The sequence below is a fragment of the Crotalus tigris genome, unplaced genomic scaffold (genome assembly GCF_016545835.1).
Source record: "Crotalus tigris isolate CLP2741 ecotype Arizona unplaced genomic scaffold, ASM1654583v1 scf7180000020806.364445, whole genome shotgun sequence".
NCBI lineage: Eukaryota > Metazoa > Chordata > Lepidosauria > Squamata > Viperidae > Crotalus > Crotalus tigris.
Genome location: NW_024098193.1, coordinates 338,133 through 355,758, shown reverse-complemented (window position 1 = coordinate 355,758; position 17,626 = coordinate 338,133). Strand labels below are relative to the sequence as shown.

Below are 17,626 nucleotides of genomic sequence, written 5' to 3'. Positions count from 1 at the left end.
TTGATGCTGCAGTTGGTAGTATTTCATTTGGGTCTAAGTGTTAAAAGGCATCCTTGGAAGAAAAACAATGTGGAGACATGAGATCTCAAGAGTCTGAAAAAGTAGTGTGTGTGCCTTGGGCGATCACGTAACACACTTAACCTGATTAATCAATCAACCTTTGGAGTTCAAAGAATCCAAACAAAAACTAACCCAATAATTTTGGTTCACACAACAGGAAGAATTGGAACGGCAATCAGGTTTTAGACAACAGGAAGAATTGGAACGGCAATCAGGTTTTAGACATCGCAACCAAATCCTTGGTTCTCAACAAAGTCAGCCTGGGTAAGCTGTCCCTTCCTTTCCTTTTTCCCATAAGGAGGAACATCATCTAGATCAGGGGTCTCCAAACTCGGCAACTTTAAAACTTGTGGACTTCAACCCCCAGAATTCCTCACCAGCCATGCTGGAAGTTGAAGTCCACAAGTCTTAAAATGGCCAGGTTTGGAGATCCCTGATCTAGATAATTTATGGCCCATCATTTATTGGAAAGAACATTGAAACTGGCAGATTATAAAGAGAAGGTAGGTTCATGGCTCTGCCATCACATCCCTCCAGTGGAAATATCTCAAGACTTATTTGCAGGAAGCAAAACCAACCATTGTCGATATATTTACAACAACGAACACAATAAAAAAAACACAAGCTTCAGCACAGTTTTGTGCATCGAACAATCACAAAAATATAAAATTTATTTAAAGCTGAAACTGCCTCTACCCCACAGGTCTGAGGATGAGCATTCACTTAGTGGTATAAAGAAATGGTTCTTAGATTCTATCTCCAAACTGGACCCCTAAATCTGCTGTGATGACGCTATTTTTTTATTATTTTTGTACAGAGGAATCCACATTCTAACTTACGCTGAACAAGTCAAGAATTACCAGGTATTCTTAGTTGCTGAGGTTTGGCTTTGGAATCACATCTGCACAGCTACAACTCCACAGCAGCATCCAATCAGTGCATGTTGTGCAGTGTGTGTAGAGGTTCTAGGCCAGTGTTTCTCAACCTTGACAATTTTAAGGCATGTGGACTTCAACTCCCAGAATTCCACAGCCAGCAATGCTGGCTGTGGAATTCTGGGAGTTGAAGTCCACATGCCTTAAAATTGTCAAGGTTGAGAAACACTGTTCTAGGCGTATGTGCTATTGGGAAATACTGCTAAAGAGGCCTGCTTCTGAAAAGCCCAGCTAAAACCAAGATCTTTCATCTCAGCATTTTTTCTTTAATCAAAACATGTATTTAGAAGGGGAAGTAACAGCAAACACACAATCAACTTTATAGCATTTTTAAAATGAGTTCAACTGGGCTGCCGAGCTACCTCAGAGCCATTTTTTAAATTTTTGTTTTGCTTCTCCAATTGTTGTTCTTCAAAATTAGGAGACATCAGTGCATCTAAGAGGGAACTCAAGGCATCCCCACAAGACAACCAATGTAGGAAGTGACCATTCCTGGTCAAGGTATTGAAAACAATTAATCAAAACTGCAGATGGAAACAAGGCGATTTGGGGCATCAGATCCCAGGCATGCTTTACCCGGGCAATGCTACTAGATCCTAACCTCCAGAGATTTGTGATCCTCTTCTGAGACCTGAAACACAGAGAGTTCCAGGATCCAATCTGGGTCGGTTACTGTGACCAGAGGATTAGTCTTCTGAGCTTTCAGACTCATGCTGGATCCCATCCTCAGGGAACTTCTCTCTACTGGAATGTGTGCTTTAGGCTATTCCAGTGGTGGCGAACCTAATGGCACGGGTGCCAGAGGCAGCACTCAGAGCCCTCTCTGTGGGCACACATGCCGTTGCCCCAGTCTTGCCTCCCCCACGACCCCTCCTCATCAGCAGCCCCCCTGGAGGAGAGTCACCTCCGAGCGTGGCCCACGTGGAGCAGCGCAGCCAAGGACATGGCAGCCAGACAGCGTAGACAAGACTCTGCCCTCACGCCCCATTGCACACAGTTGATGCTGTGGGGCGCGGGCAGAAGGCGTGGCCACCATGGCGCTGTTGGGCGATCTGCGGCGGGCCCTGGAGGTGGTGAGCTGCCTTGCGGGCAGGCGGGGTAAGGGCGGAGTGGGGGCGGGGCCAGGTTTTGGGCACTCGGTCGCTAAAAGGTTTGCCATCACTGGCCTATTCTATGCTTTGAAGAGCCCAAAGAAACACATTCTGGAGACAGAGAAGTTCCCTGAGGATGGGCTGCAGCACAAATCTGAAAGCTCAGAACAGGAGCCCTCTGGTCCCAGCGACAGACCCAGATGGGGTCCTGCAACATTATCCTGGGACATGTATGTTTGTCTTCATTCATGCAGAGGTTCCTTGCACAAATGTTCCGGACTTCCACTGAATCAGCCTCAGCATCCACAGATGGTGCCAAAGGATTGTAGATGATGTGATCCAAAGCCTTGCCTCCTCTGATCTCATACACCTCTCCTCCAGTAAACATCTATTTGCAATAGTGGCGAATACCTGTAGCTCAGGTGTAGGGTGAGGGTGAAAGTTGGTTCTCCGAGCTTGTGGGCTGGTTTCCGAATGTTTCGTTACCAGGCTGGGTAACATCCTCAGCGTAGTTTAGGGGATGTCAGCGTCCATGCTCTTCTGTTTATAAGGGCTTCAGGTGTGAGTATGTCAAGTGAGGGTCTTGTGATGGTAGGGTGACCTTAACTTATCACAAGACCTTCACTCAACACACCCACACCTGAAGCCCTTATAAACAGAAGAACACCGACCCTGACATCCTCTAAACTCCGCTGAAGATGCTACCCAGCCTGGTAATGAAACGTCCAGAAACCAGCCCACAAGCTCGGAGAACGAACCTTCACCCTCAGATATCTATTTTCCTATTTCCCCCCACCCCCGCTCCAACTTCATCTGTGATAGAAGCAAGGTGGACCAAAGCACTCAGGAAAACAAGTTTGAAGGATAATCTAAGTGTCCAGGGAGGCCCCCACTCCAGAAGGTCCTGGAGAACATTTGGGGAGCCACTGAGTCTACCAAATCATCACCGACATCGTTATGCAAAGCAATATAGTGTTTGTACTGATGGCTCCATTTCAATAAGGAGAAAGTCCCATTTCATAAAGTATTGTTTGTAAAAGGGGGCTGAAGCCCACCAACCTCTTGAGGCTGCATCAGCGTCTACAGACTCCAGGCAAAGCAATAAGAAAAACAGAACAAAATAGACTTGTTGAACCTTTTGTTTGTTTTTGCATCTACGAACACGTGCAAAGTAATCTGCAGAAAGCATTTAAGCCCTCAGTGTGACAACTTCGTAAGATTTTCATTCTACCCGCCTGACCTTTTTACTTTCTCACAAAGCATGAAAAAGTATTCAGAGATTTTTTTTTTTCAAAAAAAGGTTGTGATTGTGTTTTACTGAGGCAATCATGCCTGATGCAACTACAGGAGACAGAAAACAAACAGAACAATCCAGCGTTTTGCAAAAATAGATTAAAGTGTCGTGTTGCTAACCAACAATCATGTGCATGGCTGAGAATTTGGAACTCTGATCAAAAGCAGATTTCCTAATAAATTAATTGAACCGACCAAAAATTAAAAAAAACAAAACCCAGAAACAAAACCCCACCCCTCCTATAAAACATAATACAAATATTTTTTTTATCTTTCAGTCAATGTAAAATCTTTAGGAACTATTCCTTCTCTCTTTATAGACAGATATAGATAAAATTATAGATTTCCTAAACATTTTTTTAAAATAACTTTTTTTTTTTTTTTTTGCTTAGGAAAAATAAACACTCAGAGAAAGAAAACCTGAAGATGGTTGAGATTGATCCTGAGAGAACGAGGTCATTTTAAAGTAAATTCATAACTCTGGGGTATAGATTTTAAGCCAATATCCCTGAAAACCTCAGGGGTTTGTAGCAGCAAGGTTTCAGCACATCTTCGGAGTGCTTTTCTCCTCCTTTTACTTCTTTAGGAATCTTACCTACGCTTGGTGTTCAAGTGAGCCAAAACTAGAGATGTCTGCTTCCAAAAAGTGAGAATCCAAATCATTAGAAGAAGAAGATCAGTGTTCTCCCCACAAGATTACTACAAATCTCTGAATAATATCTAAGTCAACTTGCAGAGGTCAAACTAGAAATAAGGGGCTGGCATCCTATGGCTGCCATGGACAACAATTCAACAATGTCCAGTCTCTTGTGTGACTCATTACTTCATATCAAAAGGTGGGGAAATGCCTGCAGGGGTCTAACCCAGGAAAAAAACAAATGAAATTGGAAATATTTCTGTCTCATGCAATGCCCAGCATACTCAGTGATCTGTGGAACACAGGGCAACGAAGAACCTGGCAATACCATTTCATTAGCTCACATTGCAAAGAAGGACTCTCTTAAGGACAAGCTACTATCCTTTGGTTTCCATCTGACTTCTTCAGAGCCAAACTGTCCCAAGATTCCCAACTATTCACAGGTTCTCAGAGGATCAAAGTCATTGCCAATGGGAAAGACCTCACCGAATCAAAAGGTGTGCCCAGGAGGCATAAGACTAAAGTGAAGTTTGGAAAAGAAGAAGAAGAAGGAAAGAAACCCCAACCACAGAAAACGCTCGCTAATCAACCTGATTTGAAATTTCACAGCAGTGTGCTACAAAGTGTAATCGTTACTTCTTTTTAGTTTTCTTTTTTTTTTGCAGCCGATACAAAAATAATGTATTGCAACTCAAAAGTGCTTTTTAGTTTTGTTTTTTTTTTTAAAATAAACAGTTGACTTTTTTTTTTCTTTATCAAATAAAATATTTACACCACTTTATGTTTGTTTGTTTTTGCTTTCCGGAATCAGAAGCCTTCTTCATGCTATTACCATGGGGACGTCGTCTGAAAAACCCGTAATCATCGCGGCTTCGTCGTCTTCATCTCCTGGTAAATCAAGCCACAAGGTGATTGACACTCAACGACAATGAGAGACATTCAAGACACGAAGAAGTGTAGAGATGGGCATGGAGGATCACTGGGGATCATCCCTACGTCCTCACCGTGATCCATAGAAGTTTGGAAAAGCTCAATAAACGATGGTTAACTAAGGGATTTGAGGATTAGTGCAATGTTTGGTCTAACCTGTTGACTGTTTTTTATTTCTTTTATGATACCATATTATGATCAGATGTTAGGTCAATTTGATTACTAGATAGAGATCCCCTCCCCTGGAATTTTTTTTTATTTAATATAGTATTCTTGTTAAACAGGGATGGGAAAGCTTATAACTATTTGGAGACCCGTTATGTAAAGGGGAGGAGAATTTATCAGTTTTTTTTAAAATTTATTTATTTTCAGCATCTAATCAAGGTGGATTCTTTACATTTAATGTTAAATTTATTGGATATTTGGGTCATTCTTTCCCTTTTTTGTACACAATTTTTTTTCTGCTTTTTTTTGTTGTTGTTAGAGTTGGATGCGTATTTTTCTATTTTTCCACTTTGCATTTCATTCTTTTATAATAAATAATTATATAGAAAATGTGGCCTAATGAGACCACTTAATTCAGACTCAATAAAGGAACCCAAATTAAATCATTCATTCATTCATCACCCAACTCCAATGGATTCTGGAAATGGCTGAGGTGGAAATTTAACAAGCTGTTTATTAATATCCCAAAGGCAACTGGATATTGTCTGGATATCAAGCCGCAATTGGACTTCCTTGTTTTTCCTTTGAAGACATTTTGCTTCTCATCCAAGAAGCCTCTTCAGCTTTGACTGATGGTGGGGAATGGAAGGATTTATATTCAATGCAAATGACCAGCTCTCTGCAAGTATAAATCCTTCCATTCCCCACCATCCAGTCAGAACTGAAGAGGCTTCTTGGATGAGAAGCAAAATGTCTTCAAAGAAAAACAAGGAAGTCCAGTTGCCAGAAAGCATTTTTGAGACAACCATGACCTGGATGACTAAGAATCTCCGTGGACTGATTATTAATACCAAACCTCAGTCCAGGTAGAGCAGGCACAGGCACAATTTGTGGCTTGATGTAAACCCAGCAGTGTTTCTGAATTACACCCAAGCATTCCTAAGACTCGGACCTTACTTACCTAAATCATCTCCAGAGGAGAAAACGGCAGAGCCTAGTCGGGAGCTGTAGTGACTGTTGGCAAAGGCTGTGAAGCTATTTTGAAGTCTTCGATGCCTCATGTACAGGACCACAAACCCAACGCCCACCATCACTAGTAGAAGAAATAAGACTGGTACCACGATGGCAGCAACATCCTTTGATTTGCCCAATATGGATGCAGTGGCCTCTCTATCTACAGAAAGGGGGAAAGGGTTGAACAGAGAAAAAGGGAAAAAGAGAAAAAGATGAAAGAACAGAGCTCACAGAGATTCAACTGATACCAAGAAATTCTCTGAAAAAGGTCAAAGTCTTTCTCAACATGCTTTGTTGAGCAGAAGACCTGATGTTGGCCAACTGGAAGAAATATGAATGTGAGGAAGGATCCAAACTCATGTCTCTCCCGCTCTGCTCTTCTGGGGGGGGGGGTCCAAACAGAAATGTGGGGGGAAAGCCAGAGATGGAGACATTCCCCCTACCTCTTCCCATCTCACTGAAGAGAAGAGTTGCAGGCTCTCCACACATCTGCCCAACATAGAGACATCTTGCTTGCACCGTGAAGGAGTAATTGTGGCCGGCCTTCAGGTGGGAAACCTTGAAGACGTTCTCTGTAGTATTCCCCAGGTACGATGTGGTATTGGTCCCACTGTCAAACATATGCACCTCATATCCCTGAAGGCAGAAAGAACACATTCATTTAAGGTGAACAAAAGTATTTAGAACAGTGCCTGGCTGAGGAATTCTGGGAGTTGAAGTCCATAAGTCATAATCTTTTATGGTTATGATGTTTGACATCTGTTAGAGGTCCTCTATTTGCTTTCATGTTGATGGCATTTCATTCTATTCTGATTTCTTTTACTCTGCAGCAGTGTTTCTCAACCGTGGCCTGATTGGTCAGGATGTGTGGACTTCAACTTCCTAAAGATGGATAGACTTCAACTGGATGTCTGGACCAACTCTCAGAATTTGGGAGAATTCTGGGAGTTAAAGTCCACAGATCTTACACTGCCAAGGTTGAAAAATATTGGTCTACATCAGGGGTCTTCAAACTTGGCCCTTTTATGACTTGTGGACTTCCTCAGAATTCCTCAGCCAGTGTGCCTGGCTGAGGAATTCTGGGAGTTGAAGACCACAAGTCATAAAAGGGCCATGTTTCAAGATCCCTGGTCTACAGCATAAAGTGACAACACTCCCTCTCCTGGCTTTCAGAAAACCTGGTGGAGTTTATTTGTTAAATGGCCCGTTTTGTTTTGTTTTGTTTTGTTTTGTTCTGTTGATGTTATTTATTAGATTATTTTAGTGTGGGCGAACTAAATTTCAAAAAGATTTAATGTTTTTGGTTGATTTTTTTTTCCATTTTATTTGCTGCCTAGAGTCCACTGGATTTGGGTGGCCAATACATTTAAACAATAATATTGCATTTGTGTATAATGTAGTTTTGTTTGGGCTTACTCTGTTACCTGAACTCTGACAATGTGGTCTGCAAAGCATGCTCTGCACAGATACTGTAGCCCTGTGCAATGTAAATAAACAATAAGCCACAATCCTGTCAATGCAAATAAACAATAAACTACGATTCTGTCAACTGTTGCTTGGTGCGTTGTGTGAACACAACCGGTTTGCACACGAACCTGGAAATCTTTTGCAGGAGTCAATTAAATGCAGCAGAGAGAGAAAGAGTGTCATTGTGACACAACTGTAACTTACCCGGCTTTCATTAAATTGGCTTTCTTTTAAGGCTAAACTCTTCCAAAACAACAAGATGTGGTCATTTTCTGGGATAATCTTTAAAGCGTCAGGCGCAGCCAAGGAAACTGTAACAAAAATTGGAGAGACAGGTGGATGTAGCAGGTCAATGTAATAGCAACTTCTTAATAAAATGCAGAAAAAAAGACCCATTGAATTCAATGGGGCATGCACTCCGGATGATGACAAGTTCAGCACTTACACCAAACACTCTTACCTGTGTTGATTTTCAAATTAGCTTCCTTGCTCATGTTTCCTAGCTGTATAACAATGTGGTATCTTCCACCAGGATCCAGTTTTTTGATAGTATATTCCACCGTGCTGTTTCGGGTCTTCACCTTATAGCTCCGATCTGTCTTTCTTATTAAATCTTTCACAGCTACTGCATACAGCTGGGGAGAAGCAGAGGTAGAAACTAGGACACGGGAGATGCAATGTTTCTTCCAACATCCAGTACGAAATATTGTATTCCAGTTGGAGCATCTTTTTAGACAGAGTCTTTCAATCTTGACAACTTTAAGAGGTATGGACTTCTACTCCCAGAATTCCCCAGCCAGCATGGCTGGCTGGGAAATTCTGGGAGTAGAAGTCCACGCAAGGTTAAAGGACAGTGCTTTAGGGAAACAGCGATCCATTGAGAGTTTGGCTGAAAAAGGCTAGATCCCTTCTAGGACAGTATTGATCTTGGATTAATTGACTAATTAGCCTTGGAATCAAAAGCTAGCATCCTATGTTGAACCATCCTCTCTGGCACTAGGCATAGGCCCAGGGTTCCATGTTTATGGATCAGTTCACCAAACCTGGACTGGCGTTGTGTGCCTTGTGAGGATCACAGACAACAACGTGAGATGCAGGCAAATCTGAATGTATCTGGTCCAGATTCTTGATGTCCTCAATACAATAATTCTGTTTAATCTATTAAGGCTAACCATGATCCAAAGTCTTCCAATTGGCGCTAACAAGATTGGACATATTTCCCATCCTTTCCAAAAGGAGAAAGTGCTGCACCAAGATCATGATCATAAGACCCCCAACCATATGTAGAGTCAACGTTGGGCCAAGCTTGGACTGGGGCAACCCTCTTACCATATCTTGGTCTGGGGAATCGTAAGGTGACTCCCATTTAATGATGGCAAATGTTTTTGATAGGTGGACAGCGTGAAGGTGCCGAGGGGGAAGGCGATTGTCAGGAATCATCTTCACAACAATGTAATCTGAAGGTGGTCCTTGGTAGGGAGAAATAACTCGCACCTGGAGGAAACGAGAAATCAGTAGAGCAATTCTTAATACCACTTTACAATGCCTTGGTAAGGCCACACTTGGAATACTGCATCCAATTTTGGTCACCATGAGGTAAAAAAGATGTTGGGACTCTAGAAAGAGTACAGAGGAGAGCAACAAAGATGATTAGGGGACTGGAGGCTAAAACATATAAGGAACGGTTGCTGGAAGTTATGTCTCGTCTAATGAAGAGAAGGACTAGGGGTGACATAATAGCAGGGTTCCAGTATCTCAGGGGCTGCCCTAAAGAAGAGAGAGTCAAGCTATTCTCCAAAGCACCAGAAGGCAGGACAAGAAGCAACAGATGGAAACTAACCAAGGAGAGAAGCAACCTAGAATTAAGGAGGAATTTTCTGAGAGTGAGAACAATTAACCAGTGGAACAATCTGCCTCCAGAAGTGGTGAATGCTCCAACCCTGGAAATTTTTAAGAGAAGACTGGACAGCCACTTGTCTGAAATGGTATAGGGTTTCCTGCCTGATGACCTCCAAGGTCCCTTCCATCGTCATCATCATCATCATCATTATTATTATTCACTGAAGCCACACTTCCTGAAAAGCACAATGTGGATTTTCCAGCTCACGAAGCATGGGCTGAATCTAACCAACATGACTGTTAGTTCTGGTTTAGCTTCTTTGCAAGCCCATGGTTTTCATTCTTTTATAACTTACCTTCCACCTACCACTCAATCAGAGAACTTGAATTCCACCATAATGGGAAGAAAAAAGCTCACTCTAAGCTAATAGAGCACGTTGGACAAATCATGGTTAAAGTATAGCTTAGCACAGTGTTTGACCCCATCCAGGTTAAAGCATACCAGAGGAACAACTTTCAAATCTCCTTTCTCAGTTAAGTTAACTGAATTGGGTTTTTGTAGAAACTGCCAACAAGAATGAATTGAAAGTCTATCCTTACCAGGAATAGATACTGCTCATCTCTGTTAACAATCACAGTCATGTTGTGGAGAGCTGTGGTTGCATTGCTAGGATTCCGGTAGAGTTCCAGGAAAGACGTGGCATAAAATATGCCATATATCTGCCGAGGGTGGAGAGGAAATAAGAAAGAATTAACAAACATGCTAATTCTGCTGTTCTGTGAATAACATCCCAGAATCCTTTAGGCCCAGGGTTTTCAAACATGTTTGGTCCATGGAACCTTTGAGTGGGAAAAAAAAAAGTTCCCAGAATCTCCTAATCCACAAAATGGCAGCCGTAGCATACAGATAGTCCTTGGTTTACAATCATACATTTACTGACCGTTTGAAGTTACAACAGTGCTGAAATAAGTGATCTATGACTGTTTTTTACCCTTATGACTGTTGTAGCATCCCTGCGATCCAAATTCAGACCCTTGGCAACTGATTCATATTTATGACGGGGGCAGTGTCCCGGGATCCCCTTCTGTGACCTTCTGACAAGCAAAGTCAATGGGTAAGCTGGATTCACTTCACAGTTGCAGTGGTTCTTGCTGCAGTTGCAACTGCAGCAAGAAAGGTTGTAAAATGGGGCAAAACTCACTTAGCAACCGTCTTGCATAGCAACAGAAATTTGAGGCTCAGTTGTGACTGTTAAGTCAAGGACTACCTGTAAAACTTTTTTTTTCCCCAGGAAACAAGACCGATCCTTTCCATTTGATGGATCCTCTCTTTCACAAGTCTCTTAAGAACATCATCTGGTTTTGACGGAACTCCAGAACACGGTTCTAAAAACACTTTGTTCCTCCCTCCCTCCCCATCAAGAAAGCGACAACTCTCAACCACATAAAGAACCACAGATCTTCAGCGCATGGGATGAATGGAAGAAGTCTCATTTTTACCACATTCCTTGGCCCGCTCCAGTTGCATTCAACGGCCGTCTGGTTGACCGCTTTGGCCTTCAGGCTGGGGGGGAAGGGCCTTGTGCCGCGGGTCACCACGTGTGCGAAAGAGAGCGGGCTGTCCCCCAGTTCCGTCTTAGCCCAGGCAGAAATTTCATACGGTGTCTGAGCAGTCAGGTTCCTCACTGGGGGAAGGAAAAAAAGGGGAATTAGTTGGAGACACGTACCCTGTCTTTCCTCGAAAAGAAGACCCAGCCGCAAAATAAGTCCTAGCCTGATTTTTTTCAGGATGCTTGTAATATAAGCCCCACCCAAAAAATAAACCCCAGTTAAGATCCTCAACCAGGCTTAGTATCATATTTCCCCTAATATAAGCCCTAATGCATCTTTTCGAGCAAAAATTAATATAATTATATTAATATATAAAATGAATATAATACCACGATAGATATCGCTTCCTGCACTGCCAAAGAAAAGAAAGGTTTGAAGAGGAGCCATAAACAAAATGTGCAACCCATAGAGCTTTCTATATATATATATATATATATATATATATATATATATACTGGCAGTCCTCAACTTAGATGACTCATTTAGCGACCAAAGTTATGACTTACCTGGAAAAAGGGAGCTGTGACCTGGTTCCAAACTTCTGATGATGCCCCCCCAATCACATGATCTGCCCTTTGGGTGCTTGGCCCCAGGGTTTCATTTTCAGCTGTGGGCAGCATGCCACAGTGACACGAGTTCCTTTTATGACGGGTTTTGCAGAAAAACCAGATGTTCCTTCGAGTTTTTGGCAAAATCAGGGTCACAGTGAACAATAGATTTGTTTAATGACTACCGTGTTCATTTCATGACCGTGGCGTTCGCTTAATGACTGCTGCAAAAAAGTTGCAAAATCGATCATGACTTTGATTTACGATGGTCACAACATACAACCGTAATGGGCAGCTCCATTATAGTCCTATGTTGAGGTCTGCCTCTATGTATGTGTGTGTATAGACAGATAGATAGATAAGAGATAGATAGATAGATAGATAGATAGATAGATAGATAGATAGATAAGAGATAGATAGATAGATAGATAGATAGATAGATAGATAGATAGATAGATAGATAGATAGATGATAGATAGAGATAGAGATGTGATTGATCAGTGATGGCGAACCTTTTAGAGACCGAGTGCCCAAACTGCAACCCAAAACCCACTTATGCATCGTCAGGTGCTGGGTAGGTGTGGCCCATTGGCTGGGTGTGGCTGCAGTGGTAACAATAGACCGGGTGGGACTAAAAAGTTCAATCAATCAATTCCAACTTTGCAAGATCTTTTTTTTTTCCCATGAGAAGTTGAAATTGACTGATTGATTGAACCTTTTTTTTTTTTTTTTTTTTTTGCACATGGCAGCGGAGGCCTGAAGCGAAAAGGTTTTATAAAACCTAGCTGAAGGCCTAGGACTGGGGCGACGGTGCGCGTGCCCACAGAGAAGGCTCTGAGTGCCGCCTCTGGCACCCGTGCCATAGTTCGCCACCACTGTGATAGATCGATAGATCAATAGATATGTTATAGATAGATAAATATATAGATAGATAGATCGAGAGAGAGAGAGAGAGAGAGGGAGGGAGGGAGGGAGGGAGGGAGGGAGGGAGATTGGGGCAAAATAAACAAAGATATCTATCTATCTATCTATCATCTATCTATCTATCTATCTATCTATCTATCTATCTATCTATCTATCTATCTATCTATCTATCTATCTATCTATCTATCTCTATATCTGTATCCCCTGCATTGTTATATACTTGCCTTTGAGCACAATAAAACTATTTGATTCCATGGCTAAGGTTGGATTGGGGACTGGATCTCCGTGTTCTCTGGTAATTTTGCTCAGGTAACCTTACCTGTTTGGGCCGACTTCCCTCCATCTATAAAGAATGATCTTTTTTCTTGTCGGTGGGTGTCAAAAGTCCAGAAAATTTTCACGACGTAACCGTTCACCTGTCAACCAGCAATATGAGATGGACAAGACAGACAAATAAATAACTGATCAATTTGGTTTGGTTTTACACGAGTGGAAGAAAAGGGCCCTGTCAACAAAAGGCAATTATTATTTTTTAATAAATGAGAACCTTTATAAAAGCTGTTTTGAGAATACGGAAATATTATGATTGTGAAAAAAGGGATGAAGACAAGGAGGTCTAACTTCTCCAAACTGCTCCAGGGCCGGGCTAAACAGAATTAGAATTCAGGTGAAATCAGGGAGGAAAGCCAATTTTGGCTAATTAGATCCTGGCCTCAATAATGTATTTATGTAGAATTAGTATAATTAAGCATTCTTCTTCCCAGGAATTGTAGACTGGTACTACAAACAAACCAAAAAAAAAACTGCACACACACACACACACACAAACACATACTAGATAATTTCTCTCCTACCCTTCCCAAAATTCCAGTTTTATTTTTATTTCTGATTGATCCCTCTTAGGAAAGGTATTGAGGGTGCAGCACTTGGGAACCAACCGTACAGATCGTTAAAAGTAGCCATTAAAAATAAAAAGAATATATCTCACCTGAATATTGGCGTCTAGTCTGAGGGTGAAGCTTATGGAGTTTTCATCGTAATTATCGATGTGGATCGTTGGAGGAGGAATCACTGGATGCAGTCAAAGGAGAGAAAGGAAGAGACATGAGATTGAACATGGATAGATAAGCAGACATCAGGAGACTCCAATTAACTGGAAGGACATCCCATGGATGACCAGCCAACTCTATTTAATGTGCTCTTTCATGGACAATAGTTCCTTTTCAAGTCCTCAACTTATTATCAGGCGCTTAACAACCCTACACAGTGGACATCCCACTCCACCCCAAAGCTACTTAAAACCCATTTTCGAAGTGACACAGTTGGCAATACACATGTACATAGTCACACAATCACATTTAAGGTGACAACCAACTCACTTTTACAGTTTTACATGACTCTGTGTTTTTCAGCGTTCTTTTGCCGATTTCCAGCATTTACTTCCAGTTTGACTCCAATGGGTTTGCTTAAACCCCCACCCCACCATGTTTGCTTAAGGACTGCAGTGTTTGCTTAACAACCACAGCAAAAAAATTGGGTCCGGCCATGTGATACAACTTACAACCACGGTGAGTTATGATCATAATTCTGGGTTTAATCATGTTCCCATGGCGAGGAACATCTGTAATTCATGCACTGGTATATAACTCAATAGCAGGATATAACTGGCCTATGGTGGGAAGGTGTGCTTCCAATTTAAATACATACCGTGTTTCCCTGAAAATAAGACCGGGTCTTATATTAATTTTTTGCTCCAAAAGCCGCATTAGGGATTATTTTCGGGGAAATATGGTACTAAATGTGTCTGTCTGGCTGACAATCTTAACTGGGGCTTATTTTGGGGTGGGGCTTATATTATGAGCATCCTGAAAATTATGCTAGAGTTTATTTTCCAGTTGGGTCTTATTTTTGGGGACAGTATACAAATAGTACATATACATATAATACATATACATATATACATATACATATAATACATATACATATGCATATAATACATACACATATATACATATAATCATATACACATCATATACATATATGTACATATGTACGTGTATGTGTATGCATATATCTATATGTATTTAAAGTGGCACCATAGGGCAGTTGTATCCTGAAATTAAGTAAAGCATCTCTTTGTGTGTCAGCTCAAAGATGGGTGATTTCATGGACACGATGGGCTTTGGGGCAACCATGTGGAAGTGCTTTCTACCGCATTGCTCAAGGAGGTCCTTCTCTGTCACAGCTCTGGGATCCCTCTCGTGCAAGTCAAAGCCGAGGCAGATCTCCTGAGCTTTTGGAGACCAGCCAGACTTGAATAGCTGCTGCCATCTAGCTGTGTTTACCAACCTCGGTGTCTAGTGCAACAAAAGAATTCAAGAAATTAATCCTGGAAAGGTTTTACCTTTGCCTTTTATAGTTCGTATGGATTTGGAATCGCTCCAGTTGCCCACGCCACGGCTCGTTACTGCAGCAACCTTTTCCAAACAGAAAGCTTGTTAAAATAGGCAGGAGAATTTCCCTCGGTAAAATAGCTCTTTTTTAAAACAAACAAACGCCAAGGAAGTTTAAAAGTGAACGGCAAGGAGGAGAGGGAGGAACAAATGACATATTTGCTGTTATTCTGAAGGAAATGCCAAGTGCTCAAAAACAGAATTATTCTACCCTCTCCTGAAGGGATAGGGACTATAAAACCCAGTATTCCCAGCCAATACAACTCAAAAGCTTCGGGAAGGCCACTCCCCAAAAGCCAGAAGACTTCTGCCAAGTGATGGATCCCAACAGCCGTGAATAGACCAGAGTGGTGGCCAGGTGGACCTTGGGCTGAAGGATCTCCAGATCCACAGGAAAACTGTGGTGGAGGAAGGTGGTGATCGCTAAGCATGCAGAAGATTCCCAAACAACTATGGGTTATTCTCAGCAAAGGAACCACCCAAGATGTCTCCATCAAGGAAAATGTTTAGAGAAGAACAAAGACAGAAAGATTCTTGCTTGGTACAAGAAATCTGGAAGACATTCTCAGAAGAAGCTTCTACAAGGACATTCCTCCCCTAGTTAACTGGCTCCATTGTTAAACAATCCTGATAGTTGAGGTTCCATCAGAATCTGTCCTTTGATTGGCTACATTACACTGAATCCACTGCCCTTTAAATATCTGTTCTTTTTGGGACAACAGAAGAATAGCAATCTCCTAGTTCTACAGGCCAAGATCAGTTGATGCTCATAGAGGTCTAATAAAACATCTACTCACTCTGAAAACGTATAAGGCGTTGACTTGCAACATCTCAACTTCTGAATAGTTGGTGGGAGCCCTCACAGAAGACCACTCCTTTGATCCAGCTCTGCTGTATTCCACCTACCAGGATGGAAAAACAGGGACAACCATCTAATTGCTAAAGTCGCCTTCAGCAGGCTAAATCTTTAAGATGCCCTGACCTCAAATGAAAGGTTTGAATCTGCAGGTTTGACCTTGTATATTTGTGGAGCGAAACTGCAATTGAGTAAGATCACTGGAGGTAAAATGGTGCCCCTTATACCTGAATGCCTGTTAAAATCAATTCTCATCATTGGGGTCAGCTTATCTCAAAGTACACTGAGATACTTACAACATATTCTCTGATTAGACCATGGGCATTTGCGGGAGGGGCCCATTGGCAAACCACAATGCCTTCAGCTTCTTTCTTCAGCTGCAGTTGAAGATGGCAGGGGGGATCTGGAACTGGAGAGAGAGAAAGAGAAAGAGGGAAGGAGGAAGGAAGATGAGTAGGTAAGTAGTCCTGTTGGAGCAAGCCAGGAACTGATCAATCCCAGATTTCTGTATCTCTTATTGGCCAACCAGATGCATGAAATTCAGGAGCTTGAAGAATAGAGCAACTTGTCTCCTTGCCCTGGTGGTACCCAGCCCTAGTGTGTCTAGTCGGCAGTGTTTGGGGTCTAGTTTGTAGACCCCCAAAAGCTATCAACTCTGACAGCCATTGAGAGCCCATTCTTCTACGCATCCTTCTTTGGTAAAAAGGACAAGACACCCGTGAGTCAAGCATGGCTCTCCAACTGAATGATCTCCTTGCAGTTGCAGAAATTAAACAATTCAACCACCCTTTCTACATAATGCTACAGACACATGCCCATCAGATGAAGAAGGTAGAAAGAAATGGGATTCACAGCCTTGAGAAGGTTGAAAGGGACTGTTCCTTCTGTATCTTTCCAGAATGCAGAACGTGGAACAGTGATCTTGAGGGACAGATTTTGCTTGAAAATTAGGAAAAATGAAGAAGGTAGAAGGTTCCCAACAGCAAGAGTGGCTTGGAAGGAATCAACGTCCCAGAAGGGTTGGTGGCCTCTATTTGGTTGGAGAACCTCAATCAACATCTGTAGGATAAGGTGATTTGGGATTCCTGCCCTGAACATCTAACATTTAGAGATCATTTATAGAGCAAGAGATCTTCTCCTCTGTAATTAAATACTTGGGCCCAAGCAATATGAGTTTTTACCCCACCTTTATCCCATGCGGGCTGTGAAGAAATGGACTCGCTTACGTCCTTCAGGGGTCCGTAAGACTATGAAATCGTTGGTGTTGTATACTTTGCTCAGGCACTGGACCTGGACCTTGACTTGATAGGTGCAATCTGGCTTCAGTACTTTCAAGATGGTGTTGGTTTTGCTACTGTGGGTTTCCACCGATTTCCACATGCTTTCTCCCACCATCCTAGATTTGGGAGTGGACCAAAAACCACAACATCACTGTGGCGGAGTGATTGACAGGCAGTTTTTGAAACTATTCCATGCATGCATCAATCATTTGTCTTGATAGTGTTAGAAATACATTTAATTCCATCCGTGTTTGGGTCCATGCACGCTAAGCATCAATAGGACTAGAGTGTGACTTAGTGTGTTGTATGAAACCAGCCACTTTTAGGTTCCTCAGGAAAACGCAGTTACGTAGGAGCACATTCTAATGTGCAAATCAGGTCAGTGAAACGTCAACATTGGTAAAGGACACAGCTCGATTCTGCTTTCTCACCCCTTGAATTCCCACCAAGAAAAGCTAATTTAGGAGCTGCACAGAGTACCGTACAATTTGCTGCATATGCCATGAATGGAATAGCAATTGTA

At 42.1% G+C, this 17,626-nt stretch overlaps 1 protein-coding gene across 1 annotated transcript in view; it reads right to left on the bottom strand.

Annotated features, from left to right (window-relative positions):
* Positions 1-3,210: 3,210 nt before the first annotated feature.
* LOC120319539 (sortilin-related receptor-like) overlaps positions 3,211-17,626 on the bottom strand; it is a 78,778-nt gene continuing 64,362 nt past the window's right edge. The window contains exons 35-48 of the mRNA XM_039368484.1: positions 17,050-17,219; positions 16,120-16,232; positions 15,765-15,869; positions 14,919-14,991; positions 13,503-13,585; positions 12,834-12,930; positions 10,932-11,116; positions 10,032-10,151; positions 8,922-9,086; positions 8,053-8,227; positions 7,797-7,903; positions 6,569-6,761; positions 6,073-6,285; positions 3,211-4,904 (exon numbers count right to left, since the gene is read on the bottom strand). Of these exons, the coding sequence (XP_039224418.1) occupies positions 4,837-4,904; positions 6,073-6,285; positions 6,569-6,761; positions 7,797-7,903; positions 8,053-8,227; positions 8,922-9,086; positions 10,032-10,151; positions 10,932-11,116; positions 12,834-12,930; positions 13,503-13,585; positions 14,919-14,991; positions 15,765-15,869; positions 16,120-16,232; positions 17,050-17,219 (1,867 nt within the window). The 3' untranslated portion in view covers positions 3,211-4,836. The remainder of the gene's footprint in view (positions 4,905-6,072; positions 6,286-6,568; positions 6,762-7,796; positions 7,904-8,052; positions 8,228-8,921; positions 9,087-10,031; positions 10,152-10,931; positions 11,117-12,833; positions 12,931-13,502; positions 13,586-14,918; positions 14,992-15,764; positions 15,870-16,119; positions 16,233-17,049; positions 17,220-17,626) is intronic.